Source organism: Phocoena phocoena, chromosome 8 (assembly GCF_963924675.1).
Source record: "Phocoena phocoena chromosome 8, mPhoPho1.1, whole genome shotgun sequence".
Lineage (NCBI taxonomy): Eukaryota > Metazoa > Chordata > Mammalia > Artiodactyla > Phocoenidae > Phocoena > Phocoena phocoena.
In genome coordinates, this window is record NC_089226.1 from 39,934,672 (window position 1) to 39,957,343 (window position 22,672).

Below are 22,672 nucleotides of genomic sequence, written 5' to 3' on the forward strand. Positions count from 1 at the left end.
AGTTACAAACAGTACAAACAGGAAGATCGATGCAATCCTAGCAGCACTACGGCCTAATGGCAGGGCATCAATTCAGTCCTATTTCTACCAAAGTAGAACATAGCCCTTCACCATGATTCGGCAGTTAAGGAGATGCACAGCGGAGGATCCAGAGGATCCAAAAGCTGACGACTTGGCCTCCCTGGGCTACAGCCAGGGGAGGGTGGCTTCACCGCTGAAACCAGCCAGCCAAGTTAGGGATGCTCTTGGGCTGGTCCCCAGCCATCTGCACAGCCTGGCAGGCCCGGCACCAAGGCTCGTCCCAGAAGGAGGTGATGTGCACGGCATAGCTCCGACGCCAGCTAAAGTATCCGCGGTAGGCAGCTGGGTTTCGATCGAGGAATTGCAGGTGGGCCGCCAGGGAGGAGGCATCAGGGAAGTCGTCCACGTGGATGAAGGCACGGCGGGGCATGAAGCGCTCGTAATTGGCACGGTCTGGGCCCAGCACCACCGGCACCGCCCCAGCCAGGAAGGCGTTGCGCCACAGCTTCTCCGTGATATAATCCAGGTGCTGCGAGTTCTCGAAGGCCAGGTAGAACTTGTAGCGGGCCACCGTGTGCAGGAGCCCGACGTCAGGCAGCGGCTGCCCGGGCCCGCCCTTCCCGAAGACGTCTACGGTCACGTACTGGCTCAGCTGGCGGTAGTAGCGGACCCGCGCCTGGCGCTCGTCCCAGTTGCTCACCACCCAGGCCACCAGCCCTTGTTTCCGGGCCAGCGGCGGGACCAGACCCGGCGGCTGCTCGTTGGGATGGGTCCTGGGGTAGAGGTAGCCGTAAGGCACGAATATGTCCGAGTCGGCCCGGTAGGAGAGCGTCCAGTTGAAGAGGTTACCTGCCAGGCTCTGCAGCCCCGGGGAGTGGGTGGGCGACTCGAAGTTCATCCACACCCAGCGCTGGCCGGGGGGCCTGGGGCCCGAGGCAGCCAGGGCTAAGGCCTCCGCGGCTTCCTCCTCGTCGTCCATCAGCACCTGCTGCTCCTCCGCCGGGCGCACGTGGACGCCCCACGGCGGGGGCCAGTCCGGGGGTCCCCTCACCAGGTCTCTGTGGTGGAAAAGCACCGCCTGGGCCTCTCCGTAGACGGCGCGATCAGTGAGCAGGAGACAGCCGCTGATGTTGAAGCGCAACCGGCAATCGGGGTGCGGCCTTTTGGCTCTGTGCCGGCCCCCGAAGGGCTCCCACCACAGCAGCACGCTCACCCGCCGCGGCGGGACGGAGAAGGCCCAGGGCAGGGGCGGCAGCTGCTTCCAGCAAACATAGACGACCACGGCGCTGCACACCAGGCTGGCGGCCATCAGCGCCAGATGGGCCTCGGACAGCCTCAGGCCTCCACGCGGAGTGCGCCGCCCGCCCCACCGCGCGCCCAAGGCGAGCGCCGGCAGAGCCGCCACCGCCTGCCGCGCGGCCGCAAGCCCGGAGCGGCGGCGCCCGCTCTCATGCTGCCACTGAGGGTCCAGCCTTCGTTGCTGCTCGCCGCCCGACCTGGAGCGGGAAAGGGCGGTCCCAGGATCTAAAGGCCCGCAGGTCTTCCTCTCTTCCCCAACACTCATCGCCCAGCGAGGGTCCAGGGCGAGGGAAGCAGACCCAGCGGCCCAGCCCGGCGCAGCCCCGTCCCTCCCCTCAACTGCGCGCCCGACCAGACCAACCCGGCCAAGCCCCGGACGCCTCCTGCGGCACCTCCGCCCACTCCCCGGCCCCTCCAGGGTTCCCGGACTCCCCGGCAGCGCCCCGTCCGCGACTCCGGATGCCGTCGCCGTGATCCCGGACCTCTCCGCGTACCTCACGCCTTGGCCTGGCGCTGGCGCTCTCGCCCGCCGGGGATTCCCTCCCAGCTGCGCCCGAGCCCTCAATCGCGGCCGCCCAGATCCTTGCCTTCCAGAGTGAGGGCCCGGTTCATCCCTGGGCGCCGGCAGGTGGCGCGAGACCCTCCAGGAGCCGCGGCGGCGCGAGCGCAGGCGGGCACGGGAGGAAGGCGGCCCAGGGGTGCCGAGCCTCCGGGCGGGATCGAAGATCCGCTTCCTTCCTCTCGCCCCATCAATGGCCAGCGACGCCTGCCGGAGGGAGGGAGCCCGCGAGGCCAAGGAAACATGCTGAAAGAGGCGCAGCCTACGCGAAGCCGACCTTGACCTCGTGACCTAACGCCGACGCAGGCAGGTAGTGCCGTCAGCTCCCGCGGCGCGGCCCACAAAGGTGGTGCATTTTGTGAAACCAAGTTTTCAAGGAAACCCTACTGTCAGGAGAACATTCGCTTTGCCTACAGCCCCAAAAGAGGAAAGAGAAGAATCGAAAATTTTCTGAGCAATGAAAACACGTTCTTTTTCTTCGCTTCCCCACTGAATGAACGCTTCTGCCTGCTGGCTCATAGCTTTCTTTGTACCAGAGCTATGAATTTCCTGCCTATTCAGTGGGATGAATGAATGAACAACACCATTAATTTTACTAAGCACTTAAGAAACAGCTTAATATCTGCACTCATGAAGATCCAGCAAAACACTCTGAACTATAAAACGATGACTAAGATAAATATTATAGCATCCAAGTTTAGGGTATAAAGGGTAAGTATCACAGTGGCCTCTTCAGGTTTATCAATGAAGCAACTGAGGCATCTACTTCTACCTTGACTTAAGGAGGTTTTTTTCCCTGATGGCTTGAATTTGAATTTCTGGATTTTGGTCTGCATTTATGTAATTTAACCTTTATTCAGCAAAGTTCTAAATAGGGCATGGGTGGACTGCTGACCTAAGGAGAGAAGGCAGTTTTGAGAGAATTTTTAGATCACAGCAGTGCATTGGTGGTGCCCCAGCCCAGTGCCATGTAAGTTACAAGATGTTAGGGAATAAGTAGACTTGCTGGGAATGGGGCCATCCTGTCAGGTGTTTTTGATGTTATGCCATTTGGATTTATTGTGCAGAACTTTTTCATTGAAAGCCAAGTACAGATTGTAAAAGCTTCTATAAAAATGGTTTCATTTAGGTAGTTTCAAGTGGCATTACCTGCCCACCCACAGTGACAATTTGGGAGCTGAATGGACAGCGTTAGGTGCTCTGGCTGTGCCCATCAACCTAGTGATACTTTCTCCTACACGCCAAAAACTTTTATAATGTTTTTATAGAATCATTTTTCAAGCTAGTTAAGCAAATTGTCTTTGAAATTAGAAATTTCAGTGATTCTCCACTCATTTTTAATTAGAAAGAAAAAGCTATAAATGCATGAATAACTTTTTTCAACCAAAGAAAGGAAAGGACATATTGGCTTTTCTTTTTATGCAATTCAAAAATCTATACCTTTATGCCCATTCCTCCCCAACTTCAGTTAAATAAGACATCATAGATAGAGCCTAACATTGTGTTTGGCATTTGGTAAATGTTAGCCTACTTGCTTGTATCCTCCCCCCACTCCCAATTTTCCCTTAGATCCTTCAGATATTCCAATTAAAGCAACTTTTTACTGGCAGAACGGCTCAGATCTCATGAATATCAATTTCCATTGTGTCCACTTATCTTGGTAGGGTGCAGGACCACAAACTGTCCCTACTGCAGTCATATCTTGGTGTATGCGAGGGGATACCAAGCAGAAGGTTGTGGCTGGATCAGTGAAAAAGTCATGACTTACCTACAAACTATATGCATTTATTCACCGGGCAATGGTTTGTTCTTACTTAAAAGGGATGGAGGGGAGGAAGCAAGAGGAGGAAAGACTTTAAGGGAAAGTAATAAAGCCAGATGTTCTCATTTATTCATTTAGCCAACTGGGAAACTGGGATGAAAAACACTATTTCTACCTTTCAGAATCTATGGAGAGGAAGGGATCTTGGAAGGTTTTGGGAAGGTGGTTCCTGGAATAATTAGGAATGATTAAAATGGGGGAGGAAGAGGGCTGAGACATTAGTCTAAACAGAAGAAGCAGCATATGCAAAGGCCAGGCAGTGAGAACCAGGATAGTAGGTTAGGAATTACAAGAGTTTAGTTTGGCTAAGGAGATGGGGTTTTATCCTGAAGCCTGTGGAGAGTCCTTGAAAGGCTGTAACAAAGCAAGGGAGCAATATAATGAGATTAGTATTCTTTTTTAAATTTATTTATTTTATTTATTTTAGTTTTGGCTGCGTTGGGTCTTTGTTGCTGTGCGTGGGCTTTCTCTAGTCGTGGTGAGCGGGGGCTACCCTTCGTTGCAGTGCGCGGGTTTCTCATTGCGGTGGCTTCTTGCGGAGCACGGGCTCTAGTTGCACAGGCTTCAGTAGTTGTGGCTTGCGGCTTCTAGAGCGCAGGCTCAGTAGTTGTGGCACACGGGCTTAATTGCTCTGCGGCATGTGGGGGTCTTCCCAGCCCAGGGCTCAAACCTGTGTCCCCTGCATTGGCAGGCGGATTCTTAACCACTGTGCCACCAGGGAAGCCCTGAGATTAGTATTTTTAAAAACTCATTTGTGGGAGGAGGTGAGTATACAGAAGAGGACGTGAGATGGGCTTCTGGTGTGGTGGCCATGTTTATTGATGTGGGCACTGGTTAATGGGTGTGCTTGGTTGAGGAAATTCATCAAGCTGTATGCTTACATATGTAATTTTATGTATGTATATAATATGTCAGTAAAATGTTGCTAAGAAACAAATCATTCTGTCATCACTAAAGAATGAGTTGGATATTAGGGACCAGGATAAGAGTAGAAGTATCCAGTCCAGTTAGAAAGCTCTTGCTATAATTCAAATGTGAAATAAAAAAAGCCTGAACTAAGACAGTAGCTGTGAGGATGAGATTAAATTAAAATTAAAGGAGAATAGATGCAGAGGTACTTAGGAAGCCAGTCTCTTTCTCCAGGAAGCCTTCCTGGACACCCATATGAACACATCCAGGGTAGGTTACATGCCTCTCCTGCGTGTGCCCATATACACATCTTTCAGAACATCATTGGGCAGCAATCATGGCTGTTTCAGTCAAACTCCATCTCTTGCACAGAACCAGGCATCTAGTAGTATTCATCATCTCAATGAATACCTGAATGAATGCTCTTAATGTATTATTGAAATGACCTTTTGGTATCACTGTTCCCCAACTAGAAAGTGGGCCAGTATCAGGAGAAGCTGACAATGTGAATGATTTGCTGTGACCTTAAGAAGCTCCTTAAGCTTTCCGTGTAAAATGCTACACATGTATTAATCAGGACCCCGGGGACAAGCTTCGGAAACTCCATCAGATTAGGCTGGGTCTCGGGGCTTCCCTGGTGGCGCAGTGGTTGAGAGTCTGCCTGCCGATGCAAGGGACACGGGTTCGTGCCCTGGTCCGGAAGGATCTCACATGCCGCGGAGCGGTTGGGCCTGTGAGCCATGGCCGCTGAGCCTGCGCGTCCGGAGCCTGTGCTCCGCAACGGGAGAGGCCACAACAGTGAGAGGCCCAGGTACCGCAAAAAAAAAAAAAAAAAAAAAAAAAATTAGGGTGGGTCTCATTGGCCCAGCCTGGACAGGGTGCTCATCCTCGAAGCAATCACTGTGGTCAGGGGATGTGGACTCTCTTTACACCCTCTTCTGGATCTAGGGGGTAGAATCAGTCCCATATAAACCTTGTGGACTAATAGTGGGGTGAAGGTAGTTGCCCAAAGGAAAAAGTGAAGTGCTGTTCCCTGAAGAAGAGGGAAAGGATGGTGGACAGAGGCCAAAACAACGTGTCTACCAGCCTTGTGCAAGGAATTATTATTATTCTAAATGAATTCTAAATCAATTTAGAACTTTAAACATTCTATGATTCTTTTTAATTTGGTAATAATAAACAAATGTTTCTTTTGTGTATTTAAAGGCCTCCCAGTTTCCACAAAATATTACACAGGAAAAACTGGATTTCAGTCGCAAGCATGATGACAAAGTCAGGTATCAAGAAGGGCTTTTGGCCCCTGAATTTGCTAAAGATGTGTAGAGGGGAGCTCCAAAATTCAAGGCTCATTTTTTTTTCTTTTTTTAAAAAATACGGAACACTTCATGAATTTGCATGTCTTCCTTGTTCAGGGACCATGCTAATCTTCTCTGTATCTTTCCAGTTTTAGTATATGTGCTGCCAAAGCGAGCATTCAAGGCTCATTTAATCAAGATAGATGAGGGCTCCATGCACAATGGGGCCAAGAATGGCCTATTCAGTTCCAAATTCTCTGGGGGCAAGAACCAGGCCAACTGTGGTTCCTCAAAATCTAACTCGTGCTTTGTTCTTCCCCAGGCAAAGAATTCATTTTAAGCCCGTCCTATTGCTCCTCACCAGAGACAGTTGCTGTTTTCCAGGGATGCCTCAGAACATGTTCTGACCGCCTTGAGTCTGCCCGCGAGCACCAAGCTCAGTCGGCTGCAGGTGCCTGAGAAACAGGCTACCCTCAAATGGGTGGCTGATTTTCCGCTGAGATTTCTGTGGCTGAACCTTGACCTGCCAAGTATACTTCAAATTTTTTTCTTGAAGAGATAGAAGGGCAAAGTTCCTCCCAGTATTACGTACTTACCGGGAAATGGGGAGCAGCCAGTGAGCAGGTGCAGCTGGAAAAGCTAACCCGTATGCAAAAAAAGATGGAGCTTATTTCTTTTGTCAGATACAAGTTTTTAACTGTGTATAACTGGGCAGATGATTATGGAATGATTGTTAGTTTAAAAGTATTAGGAATTGTATAAATTCCCCAACAATCCACAAGTTATTGGTCATTGCCCTATTAATTCCTTGATAGAAAAAGAAAACTAACACCAACTTTTAAGGTCATTTCTTTTTATCTAAGTGCAAAAATTTACTGCCCCTAGAAGATATTGTTATGAATAGTCAATATGAGAATTTATTTTAGGGTTTTACTCGTATGCACTCAAGTTCTTCCTGTATTCTTACTTGACTGAACAGGTAGTGCAAGAATTTTGGATGTTCAGAAAACGGTACATTGTGAAATTCTGGTTAAAGTCAGAAATATTCGCACCATATTTAAAATATTTTTAGGGCTTACTTCTGCATTCTTCTTGTTAAACTACTCTTTCCTAAAATAGAGTTTATTTGAAGTCACATGTAGAAGTTATGGAATACAAGACTTACACAAAAGAAAATTATTTTGACATTGCAATAAACATGTTAATATCACACAGTGCAATGCCTGGCACATACGAGGTGTTTAATAAATGTTTGTTAAATAAATGAATAGATGAGTGAATCAATGAACACCACTGTTAATTTTACTTTTCATGAGGCACTTATGAAACAGTTCACTTTCTTCGTTCATGGAGAGTATGCAAAAGACTTTGGACTAAAAAGTAATGACTAAGATAAATAATATAGCACAAATGTAGGGTGAAAATGGTAAGTATCATACTGGCCTCCCCAAATCCTCTTCAGGTTCACCAGCATTATCTCTGTACCTCACCTGAAGTCTACTTGGGCCCTCAGTCAAATGAGTTAGCTCAAATTCTGTACAGTCTCAGGACGGCACTGCAGGAACTACTTCTATCCTGGTAGCACCACTGGACTTTTTTTTTGCAAAAAAAGGGAACTTCTTTGAGTGAGCTCACTGTTCAAAGACTTAATTTCCAGGATCATCTAAGACAGGAGGGGAATAATAGCCCCTCTTGAGGTCAGAGAAGAGAAATTAGATGTGAATAAAAGCCGTAGATGCTGCCTGACCACCATTCACACATTCTCACCGTTCGTCACTGGAAACCTGCTGTGCCTCTTTCGTTCCCTTGAAACTCTCAAGGGCCCATTTCCCTGTCCACAGTTTGAGAAAGAACTTTGGGGATTGTTGTTAGAAGATTTTGATATGATGACCCCAGGATTGGCTGTTTTCCTTTAAAAGATAAAATACTGCAGTTTTTCTTTATTTGGATTTATTATGACGACTCCTTTGCCATTAACAGCTTGCAGAGCTATTTCTCAAGTGTGTTCCAGGAAATACAGGACTGAGAATTGTTCTATATTGACATTTGGAGGGCTCCATTGGGGTCAGACCTTGTTTGGGCTTAAAAACTTGCAAAGGCTATAACTTCATGTAGTAACACTTATTGGATGTCAATTATGTGCCAGACACATGAGGTATATTTGAACAAACAGACAAAAATTTCTTCCCTTGTGGGACAGGTAGCTATCACACTCAACCCACCCACGTAAATTATAGCTTTAGAGAAATTCCAGATCTGAAGAATCCAAAGGTAGACTTCAGAAGCTATGATGTGTTAGGCCTTTAGTAACCCTACCTATTTGCTTCTTGAGGCAACATTTCCTTGATTGCCTTGTCACTTTGTCATTTGTCACTTCTGAACTGATAAGTGTCATTATCAGAGGGGAAAGTTCTTTCAGACACCTATCTTTGCAACTTTCTCATATCCATTTATAAATAGTTAAGCAAGGTTTGTTCATATTATCAAAGACGTTTTTCAAGTTAAAGCGAAGCAATGTTTTTTGAGGGGTGGGGTGTACACCTGGGTCTCTCCACCCAAAAGTTTCCACTCTAACCCCTTTAGTTATAGAGACCTGGAATTATGAACCGGAAGGAAGCTATTTAGCCCACACACATGCTCCAAGCAGGTATTGTAATTAAGCCAGATAAAACTAAAGGCAGTTGTACTACTAAGGATTCTTTTCGTTGCCATTACAGTGACTTACTAGAGACAGCTTTATGATGACTGTTTCTTTTTTTTTGGCCACACCGTGCGGCGTGCAGCATCTTAGTTCCCTGACCAGGGATCAAACCCGTGCCCCCTGCAGTGGAAGTGCAGAGTCTTAACCACTGGACTGCCAGGGAAGTCCCAGCTTTAGACCAAAAAAAAAAAAGGGCAGGGCGGGGGACAAAATTTACTGTCATGTAAGAAGTGGGTCTCATAGAGAGCCACCTTTTTTTTTTTTAATAGTTGAAGAGTTTTATTAAAAATAGTAAGAAAAAAAAAGCTAATGTAATTAAGTTAAAGAGTCATTAGGCAGAAATTTCCTTAAATGATGAGAGACTTAACCCTTCCATGAGTCCAAAGGCCCCTCCACCGAGGGACAGTCTCCAGTGATGTCCTACATGTCCACTGGTTCTCAGGCTCTCATCTGACCAACTCACTGGTGGGTAAGGCCTTGATGTCCTGCACCCAAGGCTAGTCTGTGACAGAGAGCTCCCTTGAACAAAATTTACTATCTTGTGAGAAGGGGTTCTTACAAAGTCCAAGAGGAGGACTACAGGGCAGAAAATGCTGGCAGAATGCTACATCTGCTTCTTTCCCTCCACCCCGCCACCCCTATCAGCTTTCTGTGTTTCTCCAGTTCACTGGGCAGAATATAGTTCTCCCTAACTCCATAGTTCTCCAACAGCAGAGTATGACAAGCAGATTTTGAATCTCAGTTTTAAGTCTTTGGCAGCAAAAATCTGACTGGACTACCTTGGGCCTGGTGTCCCTCTAGTGAAATTAGCTATGGTCTGGCACTGGGTCCAGGGCAGTGGTGGTCAGTACGTGGTTTGGGGCAGGGAGTGGGCGTACTAGTTCTCAGAGAAATGAACACCTTTGTGAGCTGAACAGTTCTGGAGAGGTGTCTGCCTCTTGGGTTTGTTCTGATTTTGAACAGATGACCAAGGAAGGAACTTTCTCAGTCTTTCTATTATTTCCATAAACAAATGCTCCCTGATGTCTAAAATAAATACCTGCAAACAACTTATTATGAAAAACTATAAACACAAAAGTAGAAAGAAAAGGGTGATGAACCCCCAATTCCCTTCATCAAGATTCAGCGATTAAGATTGCCCAATTATGTGCCACCTAACCATTTTTCTTTTATTTCTATGTTTTCAAGTAAATCCCATATATCATCTTTCATTCCTTCATGATTAAGTATGTCACCTGCAAAGTCTACGTACCAAAGGAGCTGAACCTGAATCCAATCAAGCCACAGGTAACTTCACACCAGGCGGCACTTGGTGTCCAATTGTTGCACTTGTGTGATGTTAAGATTAACCACAGGTTCTTGTGGTGCCCAGCCTTCTCTCCCAATGAGGAATCTCCCATCAACATTTGTCTAGGGCTTACCTGGTGGCGCAGTGGTTAAGAATCCACCTGCCAATGAAGGGGACACGGATTCGAGCCCTGATCCGGGAAGATCCCACATGCCGTGGAGCAACTAAGCCCATGCGCCACAACTACTGAGCCTGTGCTCTAGAGCTCTGCGAGCCAACTCAATGAGAAGCCAGCACGCCGCAACTACAGAAAAGCCCGCGCGTAGCAACAAAGACCCAGCACAGCCAAAAATAAAAACAAATAAATTTAAAAAGACGAAAAAACCACATTTGTCCAATGGTTTCACCCATTGATGAGCAGAGTCAGTTAATGTTTTGGGGATTATAAAATGGTAGCTTCACTAATCTATCATTCTTTCCACATTTATTAATTGAAATTCTGTAAAGAGGACTCCCCTTAATCTCCTAGGGCTATTTGGTACCTAAATTACCAAATTGTTCAGAAAAGGTAAGATAATAGATAATTCTTCCTTTTCAGTTGCTGCCTTTGTAAGTAAGAATTAATGCCTTTGCAATCTCGATTGGTGTTTAGTGAAGCTGGGTTTGTTTTTGTTGTTGCTGTTTACCTTATTCTCTCTCATTTAAAAAATATCCTTATGAACTCATGGCTTTTTATATATTCAGTGAGTGGCAATTTTTTAATGCTAAAATTTCTCCATCTTTGGCCAGAGGATTACTTCATGGTGGCTCCTAAGTCCTTTGGATATTACCTATTAATTGTGGAAACTTCCCTGTTTTCTGTACAAGATGTTCCAAATTCATCCTGGAGATTTCCTGCCTCAGATCTGGAATCAGACATTCCTCCAAGGAGCCATGACTTCTTTTTTAATCTAAGTGTTCTTTTTTTTTTTTTTTTTTTTGGGTACGTGGGCCTCTCACCGTTGCATCCTCTCCCCTTGCGGAGCACAGGCTCCGGACGTGCAGGCTCAGCAGCCATGGCTCACGGGCCCAGCCACTCCGCGGCATGTGGGATCCTCCCGGACCAGGGCACGAACCCGTGTCACCTGCAACGCCAAGCGGACTCTCAACCACTGCGCCACCAGGGAAGCCCAGTCTAAGTGTTCTTAAAAATCAACTTTATTGAGGTACTAGGGGTTAGTATTTCCATATAAGAATTTTGGGGAGACATAATTCAACCTACATTCAACATGGGGAATTTTTTAAAATGTTATGAACAATATGAATTGTTTAACTTACCAGGTTTTCCTTTCAATATTGGCTACCAGAATCAAACTTGATAAACTTTAAATTAGAATTTAAATGAAAGAATATAGTGAAATAAAGATCAGGATCAGGGGAAAAAGACACAGCTTAATGATCTAGGCACACTTACAATAGAAGGACCACAAATCTCACTGTTAAAGAATCTGAAGCCGTAAATCTTTTTACGCGCAGGCTCAGCGGCCATGGCTCACGGGCCCAGCCACTCCGCGGCATGTGGGATCTTCCCGGACCGGGGCACGAACCCGTGTCCCCTGCATCGGCAGGCGGACTCTCAACCACTGTGCCACCACGGAAGCCCCGTAAATCTTTTTTGAAACTCCCCAGAGTATAAAGAAATAAAGAGTTGCTGGGGAAGGAAGAAAGTAAGGCAGACAGGCAGTCAGAAAGAAAAGAACGAAGGAAGGGAGGAAAGATGAGAAGGAAGAGAGGAAAATGAGAGGGAGTAAGAGGGGGGTGGAGAAGAGAGAGAGAAACAGAGACAGAGAGAGAGAAAGAGAGAGATTAGGAGCTAATCCAAATCTACATTGTTAGGACACAACTAAATCTTAGGCCCAATGACGCTGCACCCTACCCCCATGTCCCTGGATAATTAGTTTGGGTATATTTTTCTTTTTCATTTTCTCTTTACATATTGTAATATTATTTCTTAGGAAATAGATAATACTATTAAATAAGAATATAGAAAGCCCAGTTAGAGTTTCAAGACAATCCCAGCTGCAGGGGAAATCCTAATCTCTTTGCCTTTTAGCATTCCAAGAAGCAGTCCTTTCTTTCCTGAGATAATTTTCCTATGTTCTGTTTTGTTTTGAAGATATACATAAAGAACACAAAACTTGGGCTTCCCTGGTGGCGCAGTGGTTGAGAGTCCGCCTGCTGATTCAGGAGACACGGGTTCGTGTCCTGGTCTGGGAAGATCCCACATGCCGCGGAGCGGCTGGGCGCGTGAGTCATGGCCACTCAGCCTGCGCAGACGGAGCCTGTGCTCCGCAACGGGAGAGGCCACAACAGTGAGAGGCCCGCGTACCGCAAAAAAAAAAAGAAAGAAAAAAGAACACAAAACTTAAGCACACAGCTCAGTGCTTTTTACATGCAACACACACATACTCTTACTTGTGTAACAACTACCCAGATAAAGATATAAAACACAACAGGATCCTTCATGCTTGTTTCTAGTCAATAGTTCCCAAAGGAAACCACTATTTTTCATAGTTAAATTTATCATTTCTATTGTTTCTGACTTTCATATCATACTTAGAAAATCATACTTCTCCACCCCAATATTTTCTTTAAAATCTGCCCATATTGTCTTCTGTTACTTTTATTGTTTTATTTTATTTATTTTTAAATTGAAGTATAGTTGATTTACAATGTTTCAGTTGTACAGCAAAGTGATTCAGTTATAAAGATATGTGTATATATATGTATATATATATATATATATATATATACATATATGTATTTTTTTTCAGGTTCTTCGGAAGCTACTATTTTGACTTCTGTCTCTCTAGGTTAGTTTTACCTGTTTTTCAAAATCTGTACGTGGATTCCTCCAGTATGTTCTCTTTTGTGCCTGGCTTCTTTTTGTCATCGTAATGACTGTGAGAGTCATTGGTCTCATATGGTTTATTCTTTTTTGTTTTCTTGTATCTTTCCACTGTATAAATATATTACAATTTATCTAGTCTCCTGTTGATAGACATTTGGGTTGTTTCCATTTTTAGGCTATTTTGAATAAAGCCGTCATAAACATTTTTTTACTGTCCTTTTAAGTGGCATCATCTATTGTACATGCACCATAAAAAAATATGGGTTTGTATTTAAGAGATATCATTACCATTTACCATCAACAGGGTATCTAAAGAGTAAGAAAACAAAGCTAAAAGTAACTGAGACATGGCAAGAAATAAAATATATAAAATTACCTTGGTGCGGTCAGGGAAGATTATTTCATAGCATTTATTGTGTTTGTCTCATATATACAGCACATATTTACTATATAAAAAAAATTTAATATAGAAAATATAAAAATGAAGATAAAGAAAATATTGCTCCTCCCCCAACTCCATCCCCAGATAACCACTGTTTGTATTTGGGTATTTAACAAATATACAGTATAATATAGTTTATATATATATAGTTTATATATATTGTGTATTGGGCAGAAGTAGAGTGGAAATGAGGAAGGAAATCCTTGAGCACGTGTTTGTAAAGTAACCCTGAAAGCCCAAGTGCAAACGGCATCGTTTCTAACGGGTGAATAAAAGTCAATACTCCCCAGCCACTGCTCCTTTTGTGTGGCATCCTAGTATACATGCAGAAAGGTTGATGGTAAGAATCTGGGGGAGGTTAAGCGTTTAGGTTCGTAAGTATTGTAAATGTTTTACCCCATTTTCAGGTAGTTTGGGGTGTTATATTTCTTGACTAATTGAAGATGTAATCTCTCCAATTTTAGCCACTGGCTCACAACACTGTTTTTTAAGTAGCCAATGATGAGAGAGTTCCATTAACATGGTGATGGCTGGAACTGGCTTACATGTAGGATCTCTTAATGTGTATTAACTAAATGGAAGTTTTTGTATTAAATCTGGAAAAGTTTGGGTTTTGACTCAAGAGATTATTGACTGTTTCACAGTGTAAATATTTTTAAGTAGGGAAGAGACATACCCAGTCAACAAATCTTTGTTGAGCTGACTTGATTTATTTCATTAAATCTGAGAAATAAACTTGAGAACCACGAACTGGAGGAAGTTTTCAGATGAGCTTAAGAGAGGAAGGAGAATGAAACGTGTATAACCAGAATACTAGGAAAAAGAACTTTATAAGTGGGTGAGGGGGTGTAAGTAATCACAACAGTTATGTATAAAATGAAAAATCTGAAAAATCCAAAGGTCCAAAACATAGAGTAATAAATGCAAAAAAAAATAGTACAAACATATAAAGATTTTTAATATAATTATTCAGTTATATTTTAATGAGTGGGAAATTATATGTTGTGTTATATATATCATACAACGTGATTCAAATATTTCCTATGTATGTAAAGTAAAACATGCATAGGAAAAAAGAATAAAAATATATCAGCATGTTATCAGTGGTTATTTCTAGGAATTGAATTACAGATGGGTTTTTTCCTTTATTTTCCAATTTTTCTATACAGTACATATGTTACTTTTGACAATTGGGGGGAAAGGAAGGTTAGGGGTTTTTTCTCCTTTTTAACCTCTTTTTACCCCAGTAGTATTATAGTACTTGTAAAATGGCCCCCTCCCTTTAAAATCTCTTCATAAATTTCCTGGCTCCTTACTATTTAGTGGACAAATTCTAGAGAAAGGATGAGCTCTACCAAGGCTAGCGTTAAAATGGCTGCCTCTGAGTCAGAGACTTTTCACCTCTGCCATTCATTTACTAACCTTTACTATACCTGTAATTTTTTTAAATGGATGACCAGAATTATATTACAGTGAAAGGTTAACATCTCTAATGTTTTCCTTGAAGTAGACTCAATAAACATGCCTTTGTTTTATCACATTTGACATACTTCATAAAATAAGCTGAAATAGAAGCCCAGTGTACCCTACCTGTGACAACTAAAAATAAGTATATTTTCCTCCATTGTTTTCAGGTGCTTAGCAAACTTTACCAATAGTCTTTCATCGCTTTAGATTAATTTATAGATAGGAACTAATACCGATAATAGGAATTACAGGCTAATATAAATATTTTTAAACACATCTAAACCGTGAAACAAGCGTGGGTTTCTTCTGTTTTTTCAGACCTCAGGAGAAAGTGGTTTCTTCTCAATGGAAAAATTGTTCATCTTATCCTAGAGTAAAGAAATAAGTGAACAAACAAGTAAGTTTTTACTTCGGGGAAATGCTCTTTAATTCCAACCCCGTTTTCATCTAAAATTGATTTAATTTTCTTAACAGTGCTTCATTTCGTAGAGCAGAATATAAAAGCCATACCCATGTGATTCAAGTAACTGGAGAAACCTCGGTCTTCTAGACCCTCATTACTCAGAGTATAGTGTCTGAACGTGCAGCGTCAGCATCACCAGGGAGCTGGTTAGAAATGCAAAATCTCAAATCCCAGCCCAGATCGACGGTATCAGAAACTGCTTTTTGATAAGATACCTATGTGATTTGTAGTCACATTAAAGCCTGAGAAGGGCTGAGCTGGACAGCTTTATTATTATTATTTTGTTGTTGTTACACGCCACAGAATAAGAAGAAAATGATCAAAGTAAATGACTCAATCTTGTTAGCATAATGAAAGCAGGAGATGCCTCATGGTCTCTAACCAAAAACTGTTTTAGAATTTAGAACTACAATTAGATGATCATCTTGTGACTGATAGCGATTGAGCACCTACCGTGCCAGGTACTGTGCTAAGTGCCAGACAAACAGTGGTGAGTAAAAGAGACATGGGTCCTGCCTTCATTGGGTTTCTGACAGTGTTTGAATTAATACTGACCAACTTTTGAGAGTTATCTGTGGGTTTTGTTCATCTGTGATATTGCTGTCTTGCATCTAACTTTCCTAATTGATAATGAGAAATATCTAATTCTCAGTTATCAGCTAATTCTTATGGATTCATCAGTCGCGATTTGTATAGCAGATAGTAGCAGTTTATATGGCAAAATGCAGCTGGTAACTTACAGAGATGAAGCTAAAACATACAACGTCAGTTACATACTATAACATGACCACTGTAAGGGCTTGATGCAGGCTGGAGATAGAGGGCTGAGGGCCGCTAGGAAGGTAGTGTGGATGAGTATCAATGAGTGGGAGCTGTGAATAAGTTTCTCCTAAACCGTATGGGTGAAAGTAATGTAATTATGCTCAAAATCAAACATGTATTTTTTATTATATGCCCCCAATTGATAAATCGGGTAATCTGTTGCACTTCTGTGTCTTCAAATGAAGGTAATTTGTTCTTCAAACCAGTCTTATATTACGGCATTTAGAAAATCATCTCTAAAATAAATTGCTTTGTGAGTTTTCTTGGAATGATGGATTTGCCCACTAGAGTTGGGACCTGACAAATTGGGTGGAAAGCTGAAATAAACAGCCCCCACTGGGCAAGTGTCCCAGACTTGGGTGGAACAACCATTACCTCAGGTCACATCTCTGTGGATTTTGCATGTAGTTGACTCCCAGGTTCCTAACCCTGAATTCCCATGGCCCTGGCATTTGTGCCTGTTTAACCACTACTATTCCACCCTTGTTTTCTGATGAGCGAATTCTCTGCCATGATGGCCCAAAGGTTGAAGCATAGTCTTGGAGTCACATGGAAACAGGTCTGTAGTTCTGGCCTCACTACCCCCTAGACATGGTATCTTGTGTAATGTAATGTCTCCAAGCCTCAGTTTTCTCACGTGAAAAATGAAGATTGAAACTCTCATCTCATGTGACCCTGTGGATTACATAACTACAAAAGACTGCCATGCCTGGCACATGATAAATGGTGGCTACTACTTTATTATTATTAAACCCAGGTCTCTATTACTGGTTCCTTTTTGCTACACGAATCCCCTTAAGTAACAAGTTTTTTGTTTGTTTATTTTTTCACCTTGTGTCCCAGTCTTTAGTGGCTGTATTTTCCTCCTACTGAATCCATATTCTGGAGGCTTCCTCCCTGGGGACCCCCCTCTTTTGAGGCACTTGGGCTGAGCCCTCACGCCATTCCAGATTCACCAGACAGCCCAGTTCCTGTGTACCGTTGGCTCACAGAGTTGGTGGTGCCTCGTGACTTCTACTCACTAGCTGAGTGACTTGGGTAAATTATTCAAACCTTTCTGTGCCTCAGTTCCCTCATCTGTGAAATGAACTGTACTTGTTTCATGTGATTGTTGTAAAGATTTAATATATAAATATATATGAAGAATCTAGAATATGAAGTGCTATATAGCATTTGCCAGTATGACTAATATCTTGGTTAAGAGGACCCAAGCTTGGCACCTACCCACTTCTTTCCTCTCAGCCCAGGGTTCCCTCCCAATTGTAGAGCTGTTTTCAGGACTTATAGACCCAGTTGTATGTCCGTACACTATCTGGACACTGCTTGTGCTTCCATGTCAGAACCCCTGCCTTCTCCACATCCTACCACAAATATTGCTGGCAGACATCGGCTGGGACAGCGAGGAATGAGTAATAGCTTTTCCCCAAACATAATGTCTGTGAGGAACAGTCTACTGGGGCCAGCCTGGTGGCCTCCTACCTAAAATAGGGTAAAACTAATGGAACCTAGCAAAGCAGTTGCCTTATTCTTCCTGAATTCCCTCGTCTCCCTTTCCTCATTTCCACTAGTAAATGCAGATCATCTGTCTAGAAGAAAGGACAGTGCAAGATTCCTCCCCACTGAGCCTGTGTGCTGGAAGGTCTTCTGTGGATAAAAAGGAAAGGAAAGAGTCAGGAGTATAACTCAAGACTGTGAACTTCTATTGTATCTGTGGGGTAAATTGGTTACTTAAACTATCACTATTTAAGTTCCACAATGAGGCAATGTAGCTAAACTACAAGTAACCTGAGAGAAGCAAGTCAAAAGAAGATTGGCTTTTGACTGAGAGCTGTAAATAAAGCATATACCACTGGTTTATAAACCACTCAGTATCCTCCATGCTTGGGGTGGAAGTCAAGGGTATCCAGGTCTTACTTCGTAGCCCTCCGTGCCTCGAATAGTACTTGGCTTGTGGCAGTAAACTGTTTCTGCTCGGCAATCCTGGCTTCAAGCCTCACACAGGGAGATTCCTTTTAATGCTCCAAATCCCTTCCAGGGCCACTGCCAATATTTTCAAAAGCAAGATAATGATTATTAGCTTCTTCTCTTCTCAGCACAAAATGTTCGTAAAGTATTTACTTGGTGACTATTTTCTTTAGCCATTTGGGTGGAAGTTTATTTGGTTTGATTGATTAAACCACCCAAGGTCTTTAGCCTTTGTTTAATCTGTAATTCTAGCTCATTCATTGAATTATTCCCTATGCAATTTAACCTCTACAGTGTTATTAATTTAACCTGCCCTTAAAGAAATAGATGAAAAGTCAATTAAGAAATACAAATAGCAAGATGCAGAGAAATCAGGAATAAATAATCATTAATATATGGACTTCATCAGGCAACCTTATCTGATTCTGCTTTAACTCCTAGAAGCACAAATATTTCCAAAGATAACATAACCCAAAGTTACCAGAGTAATTCATCCAATAGATCCAACAGTCTTCTAAACTAGATGTTGTTTAATCTCCCCCTTGAAAGAAACAGTAAACTCACTGGAAAACAGCATAACAAAATATTTGTAACGTGATGTCTATGCACTGTGCGAGGCAAATTATAGTCCTAAGTCCTGATACCATCAATAAGTATTGGTTTAGTAATGATTTGCACTGGGCTTTACTCCATATCCTAAAATCACATGTTTAGATTCTGCAAATCAGTTAACAAGCATTTAGTGAAAATCTACTATGTAGAAAACTGTGACCCAAGTCAAACAAAGAAGTGAATTCAGGTAAATGCCATAAGTTGTTTTTCCCATTTCTGAAGCTGCAAATGTCAATGCCCAATATTCTCCACAGATCCAAGTCGGCCCACTGGCATACACACTGACATGATCCCTCCCTAAAGGAGTCTGTACCATGCAATGGGTGGGGGCACAGTCTTTGAGTTCAGAGGAGATCTGGGTTTCAGTCTCTGCTCTACCACCTACCAATTCTATGACTTTGGGCAAGTTATTTAATCCACGATGTCTCAGTTCCCTCATGGGGATGACAATAATATCTACCTTGAAGGATTATTATAGGATTTGGATGAAATGAAATGCTTTGTACTCAATAAATAGTAGCTTTTTTTTTTTTACAGGGACGATGATTTTCCTGTACGAGCATGGACTCAGATTCTATTTCCAGAGGCACAGTCACTGAGCTGACTCACCCGGCTGAATGTCAGTCCTTCCCCCTCCTTCCCGGCTCCTGAACGGAGTGGCTGGAGCTATCTGTCAAGATTTGATACAAATAGATGGAGAGATATACCATGTTCTTGGATGGGAAGAATCAACATTGTGAAAATGACTCTACTACCCAAAGCAATCTACAGATTCAATGCAATCCTTATCAAACTACCACTGGCATTTTTCACAGAACTAGAACAAAAAATTTCGCAATTTGTATGGAAACACAAAAGACCCCGAATAGCCAAAGCAATCTTGAGAACGAAAAAAGGAGCTGGAGGAATCAGGCTCCCTGACTTCAGACTATACTACAAAGCTACAGTAATCAAGACAGTATGGTACTGGCACAAAAACAGAAAGATAGATCAATGGAACAGGATAGAAAGCCCAGAGATAAACCCACGCACATATGGACACCTTATCTTTAATAAAGGTGGCAGGAATGTACAGTGGAGAAAGGACAGCATCTTCAATAAATGGTGCTGGGAAAACTGGACAGGTACATGTAAAAGTATGAGATTAGATCACTCCCTAACACCATACACAAAAATAAGCTCAAAATGGATTAAAGACCTAAATGTAAGGCCAGAAACTATCAAACTCTTAGAGGAAAACATAGGCAGAACACTCTATGACATAAATCACAGCAAGATCCTTTCTGACCCACCTCCTAGAGTAATGGAAATAAAAACAAAAATAAACAAATGGGACCTAATGAAACTTCAAAGCTTTTGCACAGCAAAGGAAACCATAATCAAGACCAAAAGACAACCCTCAGAATGGGAGAAAATATTTGCAGATGAAGCAACTGACAAAGGATTAATCTCCAAAATTTACAAGCAGCTCATGCAGCTCAATAACAAAAAAACAAACAACCCAATCCAAAAATGGGCAGAAGACCTAAATAGACATTTCTCCAAAGAAGATACACAGAATGCCAACAAACACATGAAAGAATGCTCAACATCATTAATCATTAGAGAAATGCAAATCAAAACTACAATGAGATATCATCTCACACCAGTCAGAATGGCCATCATCAAAAAATCTAGAAACAATAAATGCTGGAGAGGGTGTGGAGAAAAGGGAACACTCTTGCACTGCTGGTGGGAATGTGAATTGGTTCAGCCACTATGGAGAACAGTATGGAGGTTCCTTAAAAAACTACAAATAGAATTACCATATGACCCAGCAATCCCACTACTGGGCATATACCCTGAGAAAACCAAAATTCAAAAAGAGTCATGTACCAAAATGTTCATTGCAGCTCTATTTACAATAGCCCGGAGATGGAAACAACCTAAGCGCCCATCATCGGATGAATGGATAAAGAAGATGTGGCACGTATATACAATGGAATATTACTCAGCCTTAAAAAGAAATGAAATTGAGCTATTTGTAATGAGATGGATAGACCTACAGTCTGTCATTCAGAGTGAAGTAAGTCAGAAAGAAAAAGACAAATACCGTATGCTAACACATATATATGGAATTTAAGGGAAAAAAAAATGTCACGAAGAACCTAGGGGTAAGACAGGAATAAAGACGCAGACCTACTGGAGAACGGACTTGAGGATATGGGGAGGGGGAAGGGTGAGCTGTGACAGGGCGAGAGAGAGTCATGGACATGTACACACTAACAAACGTAGTAAGGTAGATAGCTGGGGGGAAGCAGCCGCAAGGCACAGGATATTAGCTCAGTGCTTTGTGACAGCCTGGAGGGGTGGGATGGGGAGAGTGGGAGGGAGGGAGATGCAAGAGGGAAGACGTATGGGAACATATGTATATATATAACTGATTCACTTTGTTATAAAGCAGAAACTAACACACCATTGTAAAGCAATTATACCCCAATAAAGATGTTTAAAAAATAAAAAAAAATTTTAAAAAATAAGATTTGTTTCCTCTCTCTTCTTCAAAGACCTTCAAGGAAGACTCCAAGACTCCTTCTGCCAAGACCTTAGAAAGTTCAAGCTTTTCCTTATATCTAACCCAAATCTTCCCTTACTGATCAAGCCAGTTTCCTTTCCTGCCCCGTCTAGAGATAGAAAAGGGTAACAAACTCTCAGATGTAGGAGTCCACGAACACTTATTCAATACCCCCCGTGTCACCCTGTGAGAAACCAAGTAAATAGATTTAGCTTTGTTCCGCATTGTGGGAAGGTCTGGTAAATGGAAAATGGTTAAAAATCCAGAGGTAGAAAACCCACATCAAATTAAATAGAAGAATTGTACTAGTCTAATCCATTTGGCTCTTTCAGATGCAATCACATTTATGGCTTAATAGAGAAAATACCTGAAATGTAAATGCATATGCCTAGAAATGCATGGAAAAAAAACCCTCAAAGCAAAATGTTGTTATACATAAGTGTTTACTGTACTTGGGGATAGAGGGTGCTGGGAAAAGTAGCATGACTTTGATTTGACAGGATATTTGGATGAAGACATTACGGAAAGTGATATATTCAACTGGAGGAAAAGAGGACCAAAAAGAAGCGTGAATATCCTTTGAAGCAGAGGCTTCTTTAAAGGGAAATTCAACTCTCTCAGCTCTGGGCAAACGCTTTCCAGGAGGAAAAGAAGACAAAGGAGGAAGGGTGTGCAGAATGGGGCCAGAGAGACCTCAATGTTGGCAGCTTAACCTGAAAAGGAAAAGGGCAGCAGGCATAAGAGAGACGCTAAGAGAAAGGAATCAAATCCTTTCTTGAAGCTCGGAATCTTAGAGATTCTTCTTCTCTCTCCACTTCTCATGCCCCCAAACCTCTCCTACTCAAACACCTTTTTAGGTGTGTCTTTATCCTGAATTTGAAAGTTACAAAACCAAGTCTTTACGCTGAAAATTTTAGCCAATGGGATCTGACCTGGTCTATCAGAAGGTCGCCCTTTGAAAATATTTTTGTTTCCCCAGCTGTCTCAGGACTGTGAATAAGGAACATGGGAGCTTGAAAAGCCAGTTTAGAAACATATTGTCTATGCTTCCTTTGTATAAACATGGTCAGGAAGAAAATTTTAAGTAATTAAAATTTATGTTTGGTGACTTCTAAGCTCAGTAATTACCTTTTTTGGGGGAATTATCTTGACATGTCTTTGGTGTCTAGTAAGTTCCTTGTATATTGTAGGTACAAAAACATTTTCGTTGAATGAATTAATGAATAGCAAAAATATCGACACTTGCTGGGAAATATTTCACATTTCTTAAATTTGTACTAAACATAATAAACAAACCAGACTCAATGTTAAGTGTGCATGCGTTCAGGCACATATAGACACAAATGAATGCATCTGAGAGTACACTCTTGAAATTCACTGGGAAAGGAAATGTATAAGAGAACACTAGTGAGCTTCATTAATCAAATTTTTCATGACTACTATAAACTCTGCAAGTTTTAGCCTGAAAAATACAAAAGCCTTTGCAATTCGAAAACATTAAAGTAGTACATTAATGTATTTCCACATGGTCCTCTCTAGAAAATTTTCAAAATGTAGAAATAG

At 42.6% G+C, this 22,672-nt stretch overlaps 1 protein-coding gene and 1 non-coding gene across 2 annotated transcripts; both read right to left on the bottom strand.

Moving 5' to 3' along the window:
- Positions 1–208: 208 nt before the first annotated feature.
- On the bottom strand, positions 209–12,826 carry FUT4 (fucosyltransferase 4). Its single transcript, XM_065882365.1, is given in 3 exon segments — positions 209–1,642; positions 1,644–1,907; positions 12,758–12,826. Coding segments are annotated over 3 exon segments (1,767 nt in total).
- On the bottom strand, positions 5,978–6,084 carry LOC136127715 (U6 spliceosomal RNA). The gene has a single exon (XR_010656169.1). It is a non-coding gene; the product is annotated as a U6 spliceosomal RNA (small nuclear RNA).
- Positions 12,827–22,672: the final 9,846 nt, after the last annotated feature.